Source organism: Brachyhypopomus gauderio, chromosome 4, assembly GCF_052324685.1.
Source record: "Brachyhypopomus gauderio isolate BG-103 chromosome 4, BGAUD_0.2, whole genome shotgun sequence".
Classification (NCBI taxonomy): Eukaryota; Metazoa; Chordata; class Actinopteri; order Gymnotiformes; family Hypopomidae; genus Brachyhypopomus; species Brachyhypopomus gauderio.
In genome coordinates, this window is record NC_135214.1 from 33,058,604 (window position 1) to 33,077,356 (window position 18,753).

Consider the following 18,753-nt stretch of genomic DNA (forward strand, 5'->3'; position numbering starts at 1 on the left):
AAAAAATAATAATAATAATGTTACAGAATCTTTAGCAATTACTTTTCTCTTTTAAAAAATAGAAATAAGGAGGACTTCTTAATTACTCGTAATATTTTAACAAGAAAACATCTCTGTTTTCAATCAAATTAATTGTGATGTGTGTAATTTGCCCACCACTGGGAAGTCCAAAAAATACATCACACAATAAAAGGACTGTTCAGAGAAAACGTTTTGTGTAAACATGCGAGTGTACGTCTCACCTGTAACGAATATGAAGGAAGACACTGTTCTCTATGCATACTGACCGAATGATCGCAGACGAGAGGTGAGCTCTACGAAGGCGGCCGAACGCGATGTGCGGTGTTCTGCACTCACTCAGTAGCTGAGGGAGGTGGAAGGAACCCCTCTGATTTGGGTTACAGTTGTGTGACAGGTTAAATGTTGTAATCCTTCAGCACTGAGGCTAACCTGAGGCACTGAGGCTAACCAGAGGCACTGAGGCTAACCTGAGGCACTGAGGCTAACCAGAGGCACTGAGGCTAACCCCAGCCAGATGCACCCAGGTCGTAGGATTTGCTCAGTAATAAATTTACTGTATATGGTACTGTGGCTTTTCTGTAACAATAACCTAACAATAATTTACAATAGTACCCAATAATTTGTTGATTTTCTCTAAATAAAACCTTCCCCTTTTATGTGGAAACAGACCTGGAAACTTATTGTAAGGGCTACAAATGTTGCAACAATCTGTATGTGTATCTGTAAATGTTATCAACATTACAACTTTACACATTGTCAATATTCTAATGTGTTGCAAATTTCAATAGGCCTACACTATGTGGAATATTCAGATATGTTATAATGACTCACATCTATGCTGGAACGGCGCCTACATTCCCAGTAGATTATAATGAGTATGACATCACACAAGGTTTATAAGCAGGTGAATGGGTTTGGTGTCTCTTTCTCACTCTGTCTTCCTCACTAGTCACCATGTGGTTCCTCTTTATCTTCTTACAAGTATCAGGCAAGTAACCCCCCCTGTAAACTTTCAATCATCTTTATAATAATTTATTAATAATAACCTTCTATGTTCAATAGAAGTATTATATTTAAATTTAAAAGACTGTGAATGTGTGTGTGTGTGTGTGTGTGTGTGTGTGTGTATATATATATATATATATATATATATATATATATATATATATATATATATACACACTGCTCAGTATATATACCAGGTATAACAGGTAGAAATTAGAGATTTTCAACTGATTTCAAAGATTTTTATTAATTGAGATCTAGGATGTGTTATTTTAATGTTCCCTTTATTTTTTTGAGCAGTATATATATATATATATATATATATATATATATATATATATATGATTTATAATTTATTTGTAGACTGATGATGTAATAGTTTTTAATGTAATTAAAATGCACACAATGAAATAATATTCCAAACCAGCATATCTGTTTGTTAACATGTATTGCACTTAAAGAAATCCATAAAATTCCTGGTACCAAGGCCCAAATGCTTAGCTAAAGGTAATTATTAAAATATATTTAAAATATATAATATATAATGATATATTTGATTATCATAGACTTAGAGTTGCATGCATGTATAAAAGGTGCTATACAAATAAATATTATTATTATTATTATTATTATTCATATTATATATGTATAATATGTATCTTAAACTAATATATATATATATATCTTTTTTCTCTTTTTTTTGCAATGCTATCATGCAGTCACTGTGAACATATTACTGCCATATTGATGTGACATTTATCTGCGATTGCGGAAACTCTTTCCTACTTGGTTCAAACTTTCGTGCAAACATTTTGTCCTGTTGAAAAAAAATCATTAAAGAAATAAAATAACAAATTTAAAGACTAGGCTACAGGAATGCACTTCTTAAGATAATACATTAAATAACTTAATAATAACTTCAATAACTCAAATGTTTTTAATGTTTTTTACTTCTAACCCTAACCTTTAAAAATCTTTAAAAAAATACAATAATGCAACATATAATTACAGAAACAATATGCAACATGTATATGATGCAATAATATGCATCATGTAATTTTTTTCCATATATATATATATATATATGGAAATTATATATTTTTTATATTATTATTATGTTCTATATTATTATTATTTTTATGTTGTTCATGTTATTTATTTGTTATATATAACAAATATGTAGGTATGCAGTTGTATATTTATTTATTTACCTTCATTACTGTGTTGATGGATTGAAGACACAGATTATGACGCTGCTTAACTCTGCTTAACACTGATTATGACACTGCTTAACACTGATTATGACACTACTTAACTCTGCTTAACACTGATTATGTTACTGCTTAACTGTGCTTAACACTGATTATGACACTACTTAACTCTGCTTAACACTGATTATGTCACTACTTAACTCTGCTTAACACTGATTATGACACTGCTTAACTCTGCTTAACACTGATTATGTTACTGCTTAACTGTGCGTAACACTGATTATGACACTACTTAACTCTATTTATTAGCACTTCTTTCTGCACGTGTAATTAATTCAGTAATAAGTGCTACCCAAATTATTTACCCAAACCTGTTCTCCCCAGGTAATCTAATATTTATATTATGCATTAAAGAGGTGTGAATTATGTCTGTACTTTATTTATTTATTTATAACTATTCATTTGTTAATTGTTTAATGCATGTTGTTACATTATTAAAATGGAATAAATATTAAACAACATGCAAATTATTAATATTAATATTAATTAATACAAATATGAATAATAATAGAACAACAACTACTACTAATCTACTGGATTAATGACTCATAATAATTATTATAATAATTATTTATTATTATTATTATATATTCGATGTTACTATAGCACAAAGAAGTTGTATAAGCACTATAGAATTAGTCTCCTTCCTTGGTAACATATGTATCTTGCTGAATTCTGTGCAGTCAGGGTTCTGTGGTTTAACTGAACCCTGTTTGGTGTGACATGAATGTATCTGCAGATCAGCAGTAATATGCAACTTTAACCCAAGAAGAGAACCAACACCTTGGGCAGATAGGATGCTACAGAGCCTGAGCAGACTGTGTGGTTAACCACTCCTCCTCTACCAGTGCTCTCTCGTAACCATAGTTTCCACGGCCCATTTCACTTCAGATTTGTCACACACTGGCAACCGAAAACTGGCAGCAATGTGGTGATAAAACTTCAACAATTATCGAAAACTACTGTGTGATTATAAAATAGTTTATATAACATATAACTTCATGGTATTTACATACAGGTGAGCCTCTAAGGTGTGATGCTTTTTTCACCGTTTGCATAGAAAGCTTCTTTCTCTTGAGAACTCCATTCCTGCAGTAATCTAACATGCACGCTCCATTAAAGATCCTTAGAAGGGTTGTGTTAGATTAGGATGTAGTACTACGGGGGAAATGGCTTCTTCTTTTTATGCTGCAGTGTGAGATGAGTTGAATCCCTTTCACAGCACAAGAACATATTGCTTTAAGGGGCTCGGACAGCCCGTGCAAGGGTCGTCTTGAGGTCTACCATGAGAACCAGTGGGGCTTGGTCTGCCATCATAACTGGGACAACAGAAATGGTGAGGTGGTGTGCAAGTCCCTGGACTGTGGTTCGCACCTGGATTCGGGCTACGCTAACTACGACTACCCGCTTAACCAGTCCATGGTGTTTTGGATGGACGAGGTGAGGTGCAGCGGGCATGAGGAAAGACTCTGGCAGTGCACATTCCCTGGGTGGAACGCAACCCAGTGCAACCCCAACAACTACGTCAAGGTCAAATGCTCAGGTACGAGTGTTGAGAGTTCTCACAGTGCAGTCCCAACGATCAGCTGCCTTGACTTTGAGTAAAGCAAGCCTACAGGTCAAAGACCCTGAGGGGAAACAGCACAAAACACCCATGTAGTAAAAAACAGGACGAATTCCAAATGTCATTAATGTTTTGCTCATATAATATGTTTTTAAATACTGAATGTCCTCCACTTCCACTAAAGTATCTGTCAAGCTACACATTAAGTAGTAATAAAACAAAGTGCTACTGATGTCTAGTGCCTAGTTACTGATGTGTTCAAGAACAAACTAACTCTGTTGCATCACTTTGAATCTAAAAGATGACTAAAAGCACTTAACTTAAACCTGGAAAATAGGTCTAACTGCATGTAGCTGCAGTAACTGTATTCTTTTTTCATTGTTTTACCCAGGGCACATTACTCTGACTTTAAATAACTTGGGAATCCACAACACGTGTGCTGGAGTGGTTCAGTTTCATGCGTCACTCAACTCCACATTTGGTGTGTGTAATACAGACTGGGGTAAGTTTTCTGTTCATTATAGAGTTCAAGAGTTTGAATTTTCCCACAGTGTTCAGAGCACATGTCTTCCACACGGTGCCTGTTGGTAATGGTCTCGTAGCATCTACGTTGCTTATGAACTTTGCACACTTGCGTTCACAGTGACCAACCCTGCCATGCAGTGACGGATACTGACTTGTACAGTCTTTTATTCAGATGCACGCAAGGCAGATATGGTGTGCAGAGAACTTAAGTGTGGAAGCCATCACAAGATCCCCAAACCCTTGCAGACAAGCAGGAGCGTTCCAGACTACGTTGCTCTCAACTGTATTGGTGGAGAGACGTTCGCGTGGCAGTGTGTGAACAGGGTTTCCTCAAAGCAGAATACATGCAAAGAAGAAGCCAGTGTCATCTGCTCAGGTACGATTGCGCCACACCATTAGGTTTCTGCCTAGTGGACATTCTCCTGAACAGCTTTCACACTACATGAACTACAAATCTGAATTCTCAATATCGTCCATTACAGATAATCTACAATCTCCCTCAGTCACATTACAGTTCAGAGCTCAAACCAAAGCTTTCAACTAATTCTGTGATCCTGGCTAGGTCTATGACTTTGCTCTAGAATATGATGTAGAACTTGGTTTAGGGGTATATGCACATGTCCATCTACCCAGAATAAGTTGTTTTAGTGTCTCATTGGGGAGCTGTAGAATTACAGCTGTATGCAGGCATGACGTGGTTCTAATCTAACTGGATTCAACAGAATACGTCAGTGTCCGTCTGCGAGGTGGCACCGATGTTTGCAACGGAACCCTGGAACAGTTTAACACCACTCGGTCCTCCTGGACTCCTGTACAATATTCAGCTACAAGGCTGAAGAGCTACAACGCTGGAGACATATGTGCTAGGCTGATGTGTGGGAATTCTGTACGTGTTGAACCTAAAAACAAGAACATCCTGATTACATGTTCAGGTAAGCGGGCTTCATTCAGATCAGAGTTTAGAGATAACTGAAACTGCCCTGGACAAGCCCTGGAAGCTACCTGACCTCTGGGTCAGGGCTTGCATGAGAACTGACACATGTGCTCTAGTTGGTTACAGCTTCTTTACAGATAGAGGTAGAAATTAGAAGCAACCTTGTAATACTTCAAGTAAAAAAAGGTTTTTAAGTAATTATAAGCAACAAATAAAACTTTTATATGCATATGAAATTTCTACAAATCCAATAGGCCACTGAGTTAGCTATAAAATTGTAAGGCAGGTTAATTTTAGTCATTGTTCTATTTTTGTGATGCTTATTATTATTATTATTATTATTATTATTATTATTATTATTATTATCTAAAATATAGGTTAATTTTAAGGTTAAACGTATGCCCAAAGGCAAGGCACAAATGGTACGAAATAATACAATTAAGCGCAATACGCAATAAGTTTGTTAGCTAGAAGATCTACGTGAAATAATCGTGAATCGATCAATGTCCTCAGAGTGAACACAGATTTTCTCACAAACGTCCTTAAGTATTATGACTTGAAAAAAAAATTGAATTCCATAATTACATGAAATCACGTAAATACTCATTTCTGATTTATACTGTTATTGCTACTCTAGAAAAGAACCGACACCAGTGAAATATATTTTTAACAATTCTCTGATTTAAATGAAGCTGACAGATGGGTACGATGTTTCACGTTTACACTTCCAGACCGTGTTAAAGTGGAGCTGGTGAGTGAGGACCGGGTCTCCCGGTGTCACGGGGACGTCTACATCAGTATCAACGGTGTAAAACACGAGGTGTGCGGGGACGGAAAGGACGAGCAGGAGCAGCGCCGAACGGGGAGAGTGGTGTGTCGCGAGCTCGGCTGCGGAGAGCTGCTCGTGGCGCGCCCAGGAGAGTATGCGGGTGACCGCGTGTTCAGTAACGTGGAGTGCGACGGGCACGAGCAGTCGCTGTGGGAGTGCTTAGGCAAAAACATGATCGCGTGCGCTCGGACCTTCAGAGTCGCCTGTGCAGGTAACACGAAGAGTCCCTCATACATACAGTACATACATAAAGACGTTAATCTGCGTGGAAGTTTATTCACGCAAAAAAGTCTGTTTAAATATATAACAGACAGAGCATAAAGTTACATTTTGCTGCTTGTTTATTCACAATTTATTTACTTTTCACCTATTTTTTATTTCCTCGCCCTTTGATTATCCTGTTTAGTATTTTTTAAATGTTAGTCCAGTTTGGGATTTGGTAGTTTTAGCCCAGTCTGATCTAATTGCTAGAATCACAGAACATTTATTATCAAACACCACATTGCACTGAAACTTTGAATCCTGTCAAATGCAGACAGCGGGGAGGTGCGTCTTGAGGACGGGTTGAGCAGATGCTCGGGCCGACTGGAGGTGAAGTTCGAGGGGGCATGGTGGAGTGCCACGGGAGACTGGAGGAGCAATAATTCAGACGTGGTGTGTCGACATCTTAATTGTGGCGAATCGTTCGTTACTGAAGATAATCTGTTCGTCAACGGCACGCTCCCTGCGCTGAAATGGAGTCTGCATTGCGAGAAATCCACTACTCGGATCTCGCAGTGCTTCTGGAACAAGACCGATAGACAGCCTGCTTTGAACCCCGTCAATATCATCTGCACAAGTGTGTGATTTTTTTTAATTTTATAAATTGTATATATTTTTTGCAGCGTTAAATATGAATTAAAATCATTATGATGCAAAATTTAGCAGAAAGTTATTCAAATGACTTTCCAAATTAAACAAATGGATGAGTGAAATATTTACTTATTCAGTTTAAAGGAGCAATAAGTCATATTTACCACAAAAAGTAGAAATAAATTATGAAATTGATATTATTTTTTTCTATAAAGAGCATATCACATGAAGATGAAGAATCATATTGTTCCAGTTTTATGCTACATAGAGCGGGTACCCCACATAGAGGTGGCCATGTTTAAAATGGATTTAGTCTCTGAACCATCCAGGCCACTAGGTGTCAGTACAATCATCAAAACTCGAAGAGTCATTGGGAAAATGACTTCTTGCTCCTTTAACCAATTTTATCTGCAATAGATATTCTTGTAGTTGTACGTCATCGTTGATTTAATTCATATATTTTGTGACCACCTTTCACAACAGGGGAAGAGGTCTGGTCCCTTCAGGGCAGCTTGCCGTGTAAGGGTAGAGTGAAAGTTGAAGTTGGCGGGAAAAGTCGTTTCTTAACTGCTGTCGACGTGTGGAATAACGAAACAGCGGCGACGGTCTGCGGGCGTCTGCTGTGCGGTGGCGTGAGTTACCGTGAGGGCGCTGGCCGCAGTAACTCCACCTCCACGCCGTTCTCCAATCGTACTAACGAGACCACACCATGGGACCACGTGAACTGCTCAGGTTCGAGTACCATGTCAAAACAACACTTCCTTTCAAACGGCTCCTTTAAGCCTTTTAGAATCGCCGAGACGAAATACGCATCAGTGCAGAACCGCCTGTGTCACATTACACCTAAAGTGCTGCGATACAGTAACACTGCAGTGTTTCCTTTTGCACTTGCAGGTTCGATGAATGTGCAGTTGCAGAATGATAAGAAGGAGCGATGCTGGGGGAAGGTGGAGGTGTGCACAGGTGGGCAGTGTGGAGGTGTGTGCAGGGACACCTGGAAGAAGGTCCATTCCAGAATCCTCTGTCAGAACCTGGGCTGCGGAGGTGTGATCGATGAGTACGGCGGGCCAGAGTCCAGCGTCACCGTGGGCAGCATACACTGCCCAAATGGTGCAGAGAACCTTGGCCAGTGCAACTTTGTGCCCATGGCTGAGGCCTCTCGGTGCAAGAACCCGGCCTACGTCGCCTGTGCCGGTGAGGGTCGCACAGCGTCGAATGCGTTTTTGAAATCTTTGTATCTTGCGTGTTAGACTGGCAGTAAACACAGTGAGTTGAGTTGTATTTCTGGTACACAGACGTGATCCGCTGGCGTGTCCACATGCACACGCTGCTTCGCTGTTCGCCTGCGTGTTTCTGTCTGTCCTCCATCAGCCCCTGTGCGTGCCATCTCTCCGTGTTCTCATGTAGGCAGTGTGCAGGCAGCACTGTGTGACCACAGGGATCAGTGTGCCGGACAAGCTGGCCTTTTTCACCTCGGAGAGTGGAGACCTCTTTGTCAAACTGGAATCGACAACCAGACCCTTGACACCATTTGCAGGAGCGTCAACTGTGGAAAGTCTGTCAGCTTCACGGCAGATGATGATCCTTCCGCGACGGGCCTGTTGCAAGTCTCTTGCAAAGACGATATTTCCACATGTGATTTCACTCATGCAAAAGTGACAAAGTGTCCTCTTGGCCATCTCACATGCACAGGTAATTCCTTTGCATATATTATTTGGTCAGATTTGGTCAGATTTTTAAAATAGAAATAATTCTTTGGTGCCAGTTTGTGTGGTTTCATTTAAAGACCTATTATGTATCTTCATTTAAAGGCGTATTGTGTCTTCACTGAAACACCTTTTATGTGTTATAAAAATACATTTTGTATCTAACTTAATGGTTATACTTATCTTTTAGTCTTGTAGTGTAAGGAAACCTTTTCAAAGTAGGCCACAAAGCATTGTGTACGCTGCTGTGGAGAAGGCCGCCTCCTCAGTGACGTAAATCGTGTGATTTCCCAGATTGGTCGAGGGTTCTCCTCACTAACCCTTCGTCTGCGTGCAATGGCTCCGTGTACGTGCTGAAAGGAGGCGTTCTCCTCAACCCGCTCACCAAGAGAGGCACGGAGCAGGACGTAGCCAGACGGTGCAGCAGTCTGCAGTGTGGGAACACCAACATCACTGCCGTAGACACACGCCTGTGGGAGTGGGGCCCCACGTGCTCAAACAAGCTCACGGACGTCTGGGGGTTTGGGGATGGAGTGCATGGCCAAACCTCTATGAGCGACCAAAAATCGGAAATTACATGCACAGGTAAGAGTTGCTCCAGGTGTATTCTGAGAAAAAGACTATATCTTCACTGTCTTTTATTGAGAGCGCTCAGTGACGCCTGGCGCCTGAATGAAACGCGTGGTGTGTCTGTGTGTGTCTCAGGTGAGCCCGTGTTGTCGCTCCAGGGGAACTGCACGGGTGAGGTGCGCCTCAACCAGCAAGTGGGCGTGTGTGCTGAGCCCCAGCTGCCCCACAATGCCTTAGTTGAGCTGTGCCACACCCTGGACTGCAGCACATACATCAAGAGCTGGACCTCCCCGAGACAGGGCCCGGCCCACCACTTCAGGTGCTCCGGCCACGAGAACCGCTTGTGGCAGTGCAGCTCGAAGCAGGCCAACTGTATGCAGGTGGTCTCGGTAGCCTGCTCAAGTAAGCGGGTCTCATTACAGCGCACCGCGTCTCTGTTCTGGGGACGTGGCGCGTCCAGCACATCCGTATGCTGTCCGGGCAGCGTGTGGTCGGGACACACGTCAAATCTCAACCGCGAAATAGACACCTCTGCCTCAGATCTCACAAGCAAATTTTTCGACAAAAAAAAAAAAAAATTAAGGCAGTGGCTTCCACACTCTCTAACGTACCATAACATAATATATTATGTTCAGTACATTGCTTTATAGTATGTCAGAGCATAGTGATAGCACCTTAGTGAGACATTATTACAGTGTCTGTTCAAACGATGAATGTATCATCAAGGACCTTAGAGTGAAATGTAACGATGAAAATTGTATCTTCAGCGTGAAAAAGGCGCTCTGTAAATTCAGTGTATTGCTATTATAGAGAAAGTCGTCCTGTGGCTTTAATGTTTTGTTTTCCCTTCGTAAATTCATGAGCCACATCATTCCTAAAAGGTGAGGCTGATGTCACTTTGTCCCTCTCGTTTTGCAGAGGGCGTTGAGTTCCAGTTCACAGAGAAATGCGGCGGTGAGCTTCAGGTGCGTTACAGAGAACGTTGGGAACCTGTCTGTAAGCTCACGCTGCAGGATGCTCACGTGGCGTGTCGGGAGATGAATTGTGGGAATGCAGTGTACAGTGAGGCAGGAAGTAATAGGTTTGAAATAGATATATCAGTCAATTGTCAACAACGGCGCTATCTGAGGTATTGCCTCCAACTTACGTCGTCCTGCAAAGATGGACCTGCTAAAATCACGTGTGACAGTAAGTGTAACGGTGGAAGGTCACTGCTCAGTGGCTCTGGTGTCTTGGGTTGTGGTCGGCTGGGCTACAGTTTTGCTTTCTCTGTCTGAAACATCCCAGAATATGTCACTGAGGAACAACCGGGGAACCTGGCACTTACACTTGGTCTCACAGTGGGACTTGGGCTGGTACTGGTCTCCATAGCAGTTGTGATCTGGCAAAGAAAACGCTTCCTGTCTATGTGTAAGTAGCTCTTCCCACAGACAGCACAGCATCCACGTGATGTTTGATGTCACACTACGTACACTCAAGATAAACACAAACGGCATCTGACAGAGCTCACATGGTGCAACCATGGCAACTTCAAAAGTCCATAAATCAAAAAAATATTTTTTACATAAGGCCTTAGTAAATCCAGGTACCACACAATTAACCTAAAACATGGTTTTAAACTAGGGCCTGTTCCGCGTATCCTATGACATGTCAACCTAAACGTCGCAGATGTACAAATATTTTCAACCACTAGGTGGTAATATTGTGTCTTTGTTTTTTTTTTTAACTGCTTGGATGACCTTAATTTTATTTTTGTGAAAGTTTAAAACAGGAAAACTATTGAAAGTTGTGAATTAATTGAAAGATAAAATGAAGGTCAATCTAAAAACAAACTTAATATACTTAATAACAAAAGTACAAGAACAATCTTGTAAACAATCAGTAAAAACAATCTCAAGTAGGGCGTTCGTTCATTCGTTCGTTCGCTCTCTCTCTCTCTCTCTCTCTCTCTCTCTCTCTCTCGGAGTATAAGACGAGGTCACAGAGGTAAACAGGCAGGAGGAGTATGAGCACCAGAATAATTAATATGAGCGCTGGATGAAGCATCAATCAATTTCCCAGAATTAACACATTCATGTTTATTAATCAACATTTATTAACATGTTAATAAACATGGTCAGGGTACCTATAGTATCTGATAAAATATTTTATCTGTTAGTTTATATACTGTATTAACATAATATTTTTACTAAGAATGACCACATAAGCATTAAGGCCTTGTAAGATTTGCACATATTAATGAAAGAAAGGAGGAGTTCTTATGTCTGTCTCCACTTTAGACAGACGGGTGTTTTGTTGAAACAACACAGTGACTATTTAATGCCGTGCAGTGATTAAATCTGAATGTTTATAGACTGTAAACTGCAAGTTGGCACACAATGACAGATGTCTATACCAGCAACAACTCATCCACTTATATCACGCTGTTCTGGCCGACAATACATTTACAGATACTAGTCATACTATTTGGTGATAAAAAGAATCTACCATTCATAATACAGCGAAATATGCGTGTGTTTTTTTGTTATATTCAAGACAGAAGTGTCATGTGTAGGAAAACCTGAAAAAGTAGGGTATCTACCTTATCAGGGCTAGACAAAAAATTGTCCTGACAAAGTGCTTTTTAAAAAGGCTATCTATTTACTTATGTTTTGCTTTGTTTCAGTTTGTTTTTGATTTGTTTCCATTTTGTTTTGTTTGTTTTGTTGTTTTTGTTAAGGTTAGTGTTAGGTTTGGAGTTAGGCTCAAAGACATGTAATTACATGATTTCTCTTTCTGTCTCTCTGCAGTGAGATTAAGGCCGTCTGACAGGGATGTGGAGATCAGTGGGGATTTGACAGGCAGGGGTAAGGTACACGGTTCCTGTCTGAAATTCCAGGGGTTTAGGATTCAGTCCTTCTAAAAGGCAGAGTGATGTGTGTGTGTGTGAGTCACATGGGCTGGACACGCTTGCTCAGTGTTGCTGAGATTTTATCTCAGAGAGTTCTCTGCATATGCGTTGTGGAATGAGCTTTGTTCTTCTGGGCTTGTAAGAAACATATGCCGGTTCAGTGTGAATGAAATGAGAGTAAAAATGTACAAATTCTAAATCTTTTCACATTTCAGCGTGTCTCACTTTGGAATTCAAATTATTTGTATGTCTTTATCCAACAAGGTTTTTTTTTCTAAATATGCAACACCCTGTTCTTTTCAAACAAGTTTTACCCGGTAGAAAGTCATCAGCGTATGAAATGGATGACTACGAAGACGTGGATCCGCTCCAAATCCCAGAGGACGACAGTGAGTCCAGAAGTTATTACCAACAATTCCAGTGCGCCCGAGCGTCCGGCCGTCTCCCCCCACACCAGTCGCACGCCTTTCTGTTCCTTCCGCATAGAGTTGTTACTGCTTGTTATGCACTCTTGATGAGACAGGGCTGCCCCCTGCAGGTGAAGATGAGAACGCCGGTTCATGTGGACATTCTTCTGGGACTGAATATGATGATGTGGATGAAACTAATGTCAAACCAGCATGCAACAGCCGCTCTGATCAACTCCTTCCCCCCAGACCTGCTGACTCACTGGGTATGACACTCCTCTCCTTGCATATTGCCTAAATATGTAAATAATAGCCATGCAAGTACTGTAAGTATGTTTTCATGACCTCTGCAAATGATGTAGATCATGAGGAAGAGCTTGACATGGTGGAGGACTATGATGATGTCATGTCTGCTAACATGGTCAGTGATGAAGAAAGCCCCGCCTCTTCACCCAGACCTCCAGCTCCGGTCGCCGCTGACGACCAGACCAAGCAAGGAGGAGAAAAGTGAGCAGTTTGTTAATTTGAGGCATGAAAATAAACTGGTGGTATAACTTTAAAGGTCAAGCCAACTAAGAACTAGAATGGTTGGTGCTCCTGCAATAGCTGTGTTGATAGTTCGTTTTTGTTAGTTTTGAGTTTTTGTCTCTTCCAAATGCTGAGTTTTTTGTTTTTTTTTTAATTTCTTACATCTTATCTCAAACTACAATACCCAGCTGTGGCATACAAGCGCGCATTCCCCTCTCTGGTGGCGCTCCTTAGCAGGTGGTGTTTACAACTGTTTTGGAACAGTGGGCCTCATTGTAAGTGTAGCGCTCTAGTACTGACTCCTCCAATAGACCATGAGGATTGAACAGGACCATGAGGGTTGACCAAAATGCAATAGCAGCATATATTACATTCCAAATGTAATTTTCCTCTAACCAGAACCTGTGCAAGTCACGTCTATGGCTACCGAGTGTACAACAAGCATAACAACCAGGTTAACAGTAACAGTCTTTCTGTCTAAGAAAAATTTCTCCCTTGGGAGACAAATAAAAGGAACTTGAACTTGGGATTATAGGCATTTTCTCTCAGACAGTTTGAACTCACTGTCATCACATCTTGATATTTGGTAACGGGTGTCACACCTCAAATAACTATGAGTCAGTGAGCAGTGCAAAAGGCGGGACTATCTAAGTACTGAAGGTGGTGTGTCCTGAGTGTGTGTTCATTAGACTTTTTACCTGTGTCCTCACTGAAGACCAGCCTGTGATGTGGTAACTGCTTTGTCCCTGTGAAGCATCGTTAGCTAATTGTCCTGGGTGTATTGTTGTTGTCATTAATATTCTAAAAAAAAATTATTTCATTCCGTTGTTTCTGTGACATTTTTAACTTTTGCTGTTATATTTTATAGGTAATGGTCCTTGCTCATTTTTTTACCATCTGTTGCTTTTGAACAATAAAGGTGTCTCAATCTGTCTTTATATTCATCTTTAATGATGTAACTTATTCTCGTCATCCCTATGAAACACAATTTGATTTCTGAACACATTTTTACTTACTTACTCTAACTTGGATTTTTCTTCATGCTTTTATTTTGTATTTCTGTACTGTTGGCTGGATATTTTCTCCTCAGAACTCTGGCAGTATGGAAGTTAATGGAAAATGGCTTGGATGCTGTGTGTTAAACTGTACTGCTCTCAAATGCCTATAGTTTGATATACAGCACAAGAAGCTATTTTCTCTATTCCATCCCAGATGCTCAATTTAAAAATATTTTTTATATCTGCCTGCTCATCTGACTGATGGATCTTACAATCTTACTTACATTCATTCATCGTTCATGGAGAATTTCAGAAAGAATTTCTCTGCATATTGTGGCTATGCATTGCATGTTCATGTCTTCAAGTTTCAGGCTCACTGGGTATTAGGCAGAATGAGGTGTCAGAATCCAGGATAAGATGTTCACATATTATTATGCTCAGTAGGAATCTGCAGCTGTATCGGTGTACAGTAGATAAGAGTCTGATTTGTGGTCACTGGTGTGAATCCCAAGGGAGGTTTGGGGGTGTGGCCAACCTGGACATGGCCATCCTCTAAGGGGGGGGGGGGGCAGCTTGACTCCACCTCTATGGTTCAGTGTGATGGCAGCCAGCTGTGAATGTGTGTTAGGTCATGCAAACAGGATGGGTCAGTTAGAGACGCTTTAATGACAACGGATGGCTGTGAGAGGTGATGTGGTCAAGGAAGAGCAGGAGATGTAGCATCCAACACCACCACATTACACCATATCTATATACTCTCACCACAACACCACCACATTACACTATATCTATATACACTCACAACACCACCACATTACACCATATCTATATACACTCACCACACCACCACATTACACCATATCTATATACACTCACCATACCACCACATTACACCATATCTATATACACTCACCACAACACCACCACATTACACCATATCTATATACACTCACCACAACACCACCACATTACACCATATCTATATACACTCACCACACCACCACATTACACCATATCTATATACACTCACCACAACACCACCACATTACACCATATCTATATACACTCACCACAACACCACCACATTACACCATATCTATATACACTCACAACAACACCACATTACACCATATCTATATACACTCACCACACCACCACATTACACCATATCTATATACACTCACCACACCACCACATTACACTATATCTATATACACTCACCACACCACCACCACATTACACCATATCTATATACACTCATCACAACACCACCACATTACACCATATCTATATACACTCACCACAACACCAACACATTACACCATATCTATATACACTCACAACACCACCACATTACACCATATCTATATACACTCATCACAACACCACCACATTACACCATATCTATATACACTCATCACAACACCACCACATTACACCATATCTATATAAACTCACCACAACACCACCACATTACACCATATCTATATACACTCACAACACCACCACATTACACCATATCTATATACACTCACCACAACACCACATTACACCATATCTATATACACTCACCACAACACCACCACATTACACCATATCTATATACACTCACCACAACACCACCACATTACACCATATCTATATACACTCACAACACCACCACATTACACCATATCTATATACACTCACCACACCACCACATTACACCATATCTATATACACTCACCACAACACCACCACATTACACCATATCTATATACACTCACCACAACACCCACATTACACCATATCTATATACACTCACCACACCACCACATTACACCATATCTATATACACTCACCACAACACCACATTACACCATATCTATATACACTCACCACAACACCACCACATTACACCATATCTATATACACTCACCACAACACCACCACATTACACCATATCTATATACACTCACCACAACACCACATTACACCATATCTATATACACTCACCACACCACCACATTACACCATATCTATATACACTCACCACACCACCACATTACACTATATCTATATACACTCACCACACCACCACCATATTACACCATATCTATATACACTCATCACAACACCACCACATTACACCATATCTATATACACTCACCACAACACCAACACATTACACCATATCTATATACACTCACAACACCACCACATTACACCATATCTATATACACTCATCACAACACCACCACATTACACCATATCTATATACACTCATCACAACACCACCACATTACACCATATCTATATAAACTCACCACAACACCACCACATTACACCATATCTATATACACTCACCACACCACCACATTACACCATATCTATATACACTCACCACAACACCACCACATTACACCATATCTATATACACTCACCACAACACCACATTACACCATATCTATATACACTCACCACACCTCCACCACATTACACCATATCTATATACACTCACCACACCTCCACCACATTACACCATATCTATATACACTCACCACAACACCACCACATTACACCATATCTATATACACTCACCACAACACCACATTACACCATATCTATATACACTCACCACAACACCAACACATTACACCATATCTATATACACTCATCACAACACCACCACATTACACCATATCTATATACACTCATCACAACACCACCACATTACACCATATCTATATACACTCATCACAACACCACCACATTACACCATATCTATATACACTCACCACACCACCACATTACACAATATCTATATACACTCACCACAACACCACCACATTACACCATATCTATATACACTCACCACAACACCACATTACTCCATATCTATATACACACACCACCACATTACACCATATCTATATACACTCACCACAACACCACCACATTACACCATATCTATATACACTCACTACAACACCACCATATTACACCATATCTATATACACTCACCACAACACCACCACATTACACCATATCTATATACACTCACCACAACACCACTACATTACACCGTGTCTACATACACTGTTCAAAGAAGAATCTGCTGCAATGCATATTAAAAGGAGCTTGTTGCCGTGGTGATGGATTTATCAGAGGTGTATAATCCAGGTTCAGAAAGTAAAAGTCCTCACCAGGATTTTGCTCAGGCTTCCTGGATTGTGTTGATTCCACTCATTTACCTGGATTGCACTAATTAGAAAATCTAGCAAGCTTGAGCAAAATCCTGGTGAGGACTTTTACTTTCTGAACCTGGATTATACACCTCTGGGATTTATGCTACTGCTCTCTGTGTTTTCAGTCACAGGACCCTCAAGGCCCCCTGTCTCTCTGCCTGTCTTTCTGCGCCTGTCTCTCTTCACCTGTCTTTCTCTCTCCGCCTGTCATCTTTCTCCAGGGAGCTTGCTCTTCTGCACAGTACAACCCTCACTTTCCACTAGCTGTTGCAATTCAGGTTTTGAGACTCCACACTGACAGCGATGTTCGTGCGGTACCGCCTGTGTTACTTCTCTCCAGTTAGAGAAATATCAATAACACTACAGTGGCTGTGAAACCACAGATAATATTGCATATGTATCTCCTAGTAGGAGAAGGGCAGAATAATTTATCAGCTATTTATAATCATAAATACAAGCACAATCAAAGCATTGCACACCAGAGGTATTTTTTATGTAATGTATTTTGAACCGCGCTATTCTAAGCTTGTTAAGAGCACAGCACTGGATTTCCCCAGTGGGGTTAATTTGTAAGTGGTGCTTCGAGTATTCTGTGTAAACAGAACTCTCAGCATCTGACAGTAGAGCAGATTGACATGTCAGCAGAGAGAATCCCGGAATAGAACACAGAACATTCCCGTGTTCTAGAAGGAGGGGTGAAGATTCCGACCCAGGGCTTGTTTCCCTTGGTCCCCTTCGAACAGTACTGGGCATTTCTAAGAGGGCTTGTGTTTGTATTGTTTTTAGCCGACAAGCTACCAGCTGTTTCACTTAATAATAAACCAGATATCCTGATCCTGTCTTCGACCCTTGGCATAATGTCATTGTTTTGTGGGGTAGGTTGGATTAGGAATGGTTATATTTAACAACAAATCAGCCTCATTTTAATTTCATGCACTATTTTGTAAGCTGATTTTTAAAAAACATTTGGCTGAATACATTACCAACATATTAGGAAAATTAATAATAATAAAAAAAACAGAAAAGGTTCCTGTATTTGGTCCTCTCCAACATCATGTTTATAATCATAATAAATGTTCAGACATGTATTTATGTATTTATAAAGAGTGTTAATAAAGATGTGTTACGGATAAAGAGATATCTTGTTATATTGGTTTAATGTATATATTGGTTTAATGTATTTATAGTGTGTGCTGTATTTATAAAGAGTGCTCTGTGTTTATTTATAAAGAGTTTAACCCTACAGATACTATCTTCCACATGGTTTGCATGTAATCTGCTGGTAGTGAATATGTCAGTAAATCTTTCCCTTGGTATGATGCTTCAAAAACTATTGATAGATATCATTTTAAGCCTGAAAATGAACCACTTACATTGGTGTTCCTGGCACCTGGTGTACCGGTTGAGTTACAGGAACACCTGCCCA

The 18,753-nt window shown here is 40.3% G+C and overlaps 1 protein-coding gene across 3 annotated transcripts; it reads left to right on the top strand.

Annotated features, from left to right (window-relative positions):
- Nucleotides 1-967: 967 nt before the first annotated feature.
- LOC143513091 (scavenger receptor cysteine-rich type 1 protein M160) lies at nt 968-14,035 on the top strand. 3 transcript variants are annotated; one of them, XM_077004085.1, is made up of 18 exons: nt 968-1,009; nt 3,520-3,840; nt 4,253-4,363; nt 4,547-4,762; nt 5,109-5,318; nt 6,052-6,360; nt 6,685-6,987; nt 7,485-7,733; nt 7,896-8,195; nt 8,409-8,693; nt 9,002-9,292; nt 9,413-9,679; nt 10,196-10,465; nt 10,565-10,687; nt 12,067-12,123; nt 12,476-12,556; nt 12,706-12,840; nt 12,937-14,035. In XM_077004085.1, the coding sequence occupies exons 1-18, from the start codon at nt 976-978 to the stop codon at nt 13,083-13,085; spliced, it is 3,711 nt and encodes a 1,236-aa protein (XP_076860200.1). In that variant the 5' UTR covers nt 968-975; the 3' UTR covers nt 13,086-14,035. The 3 variants fall into 3 exon arrangements, with proteins under 3 accessions (XP_076860200.1, XP_076860199.1, XP_076860201.1); XM_077004084.1 differs by having other exon boundaries at nt 4,559-4,762; nt 12,691-12,840; XM_077004086.1 differs by lacking the exon at nt 12,476-12,556.
- The last annotated feature ends 4,718 nt before the right edge of the window (nt 14,036-18,753 follow it).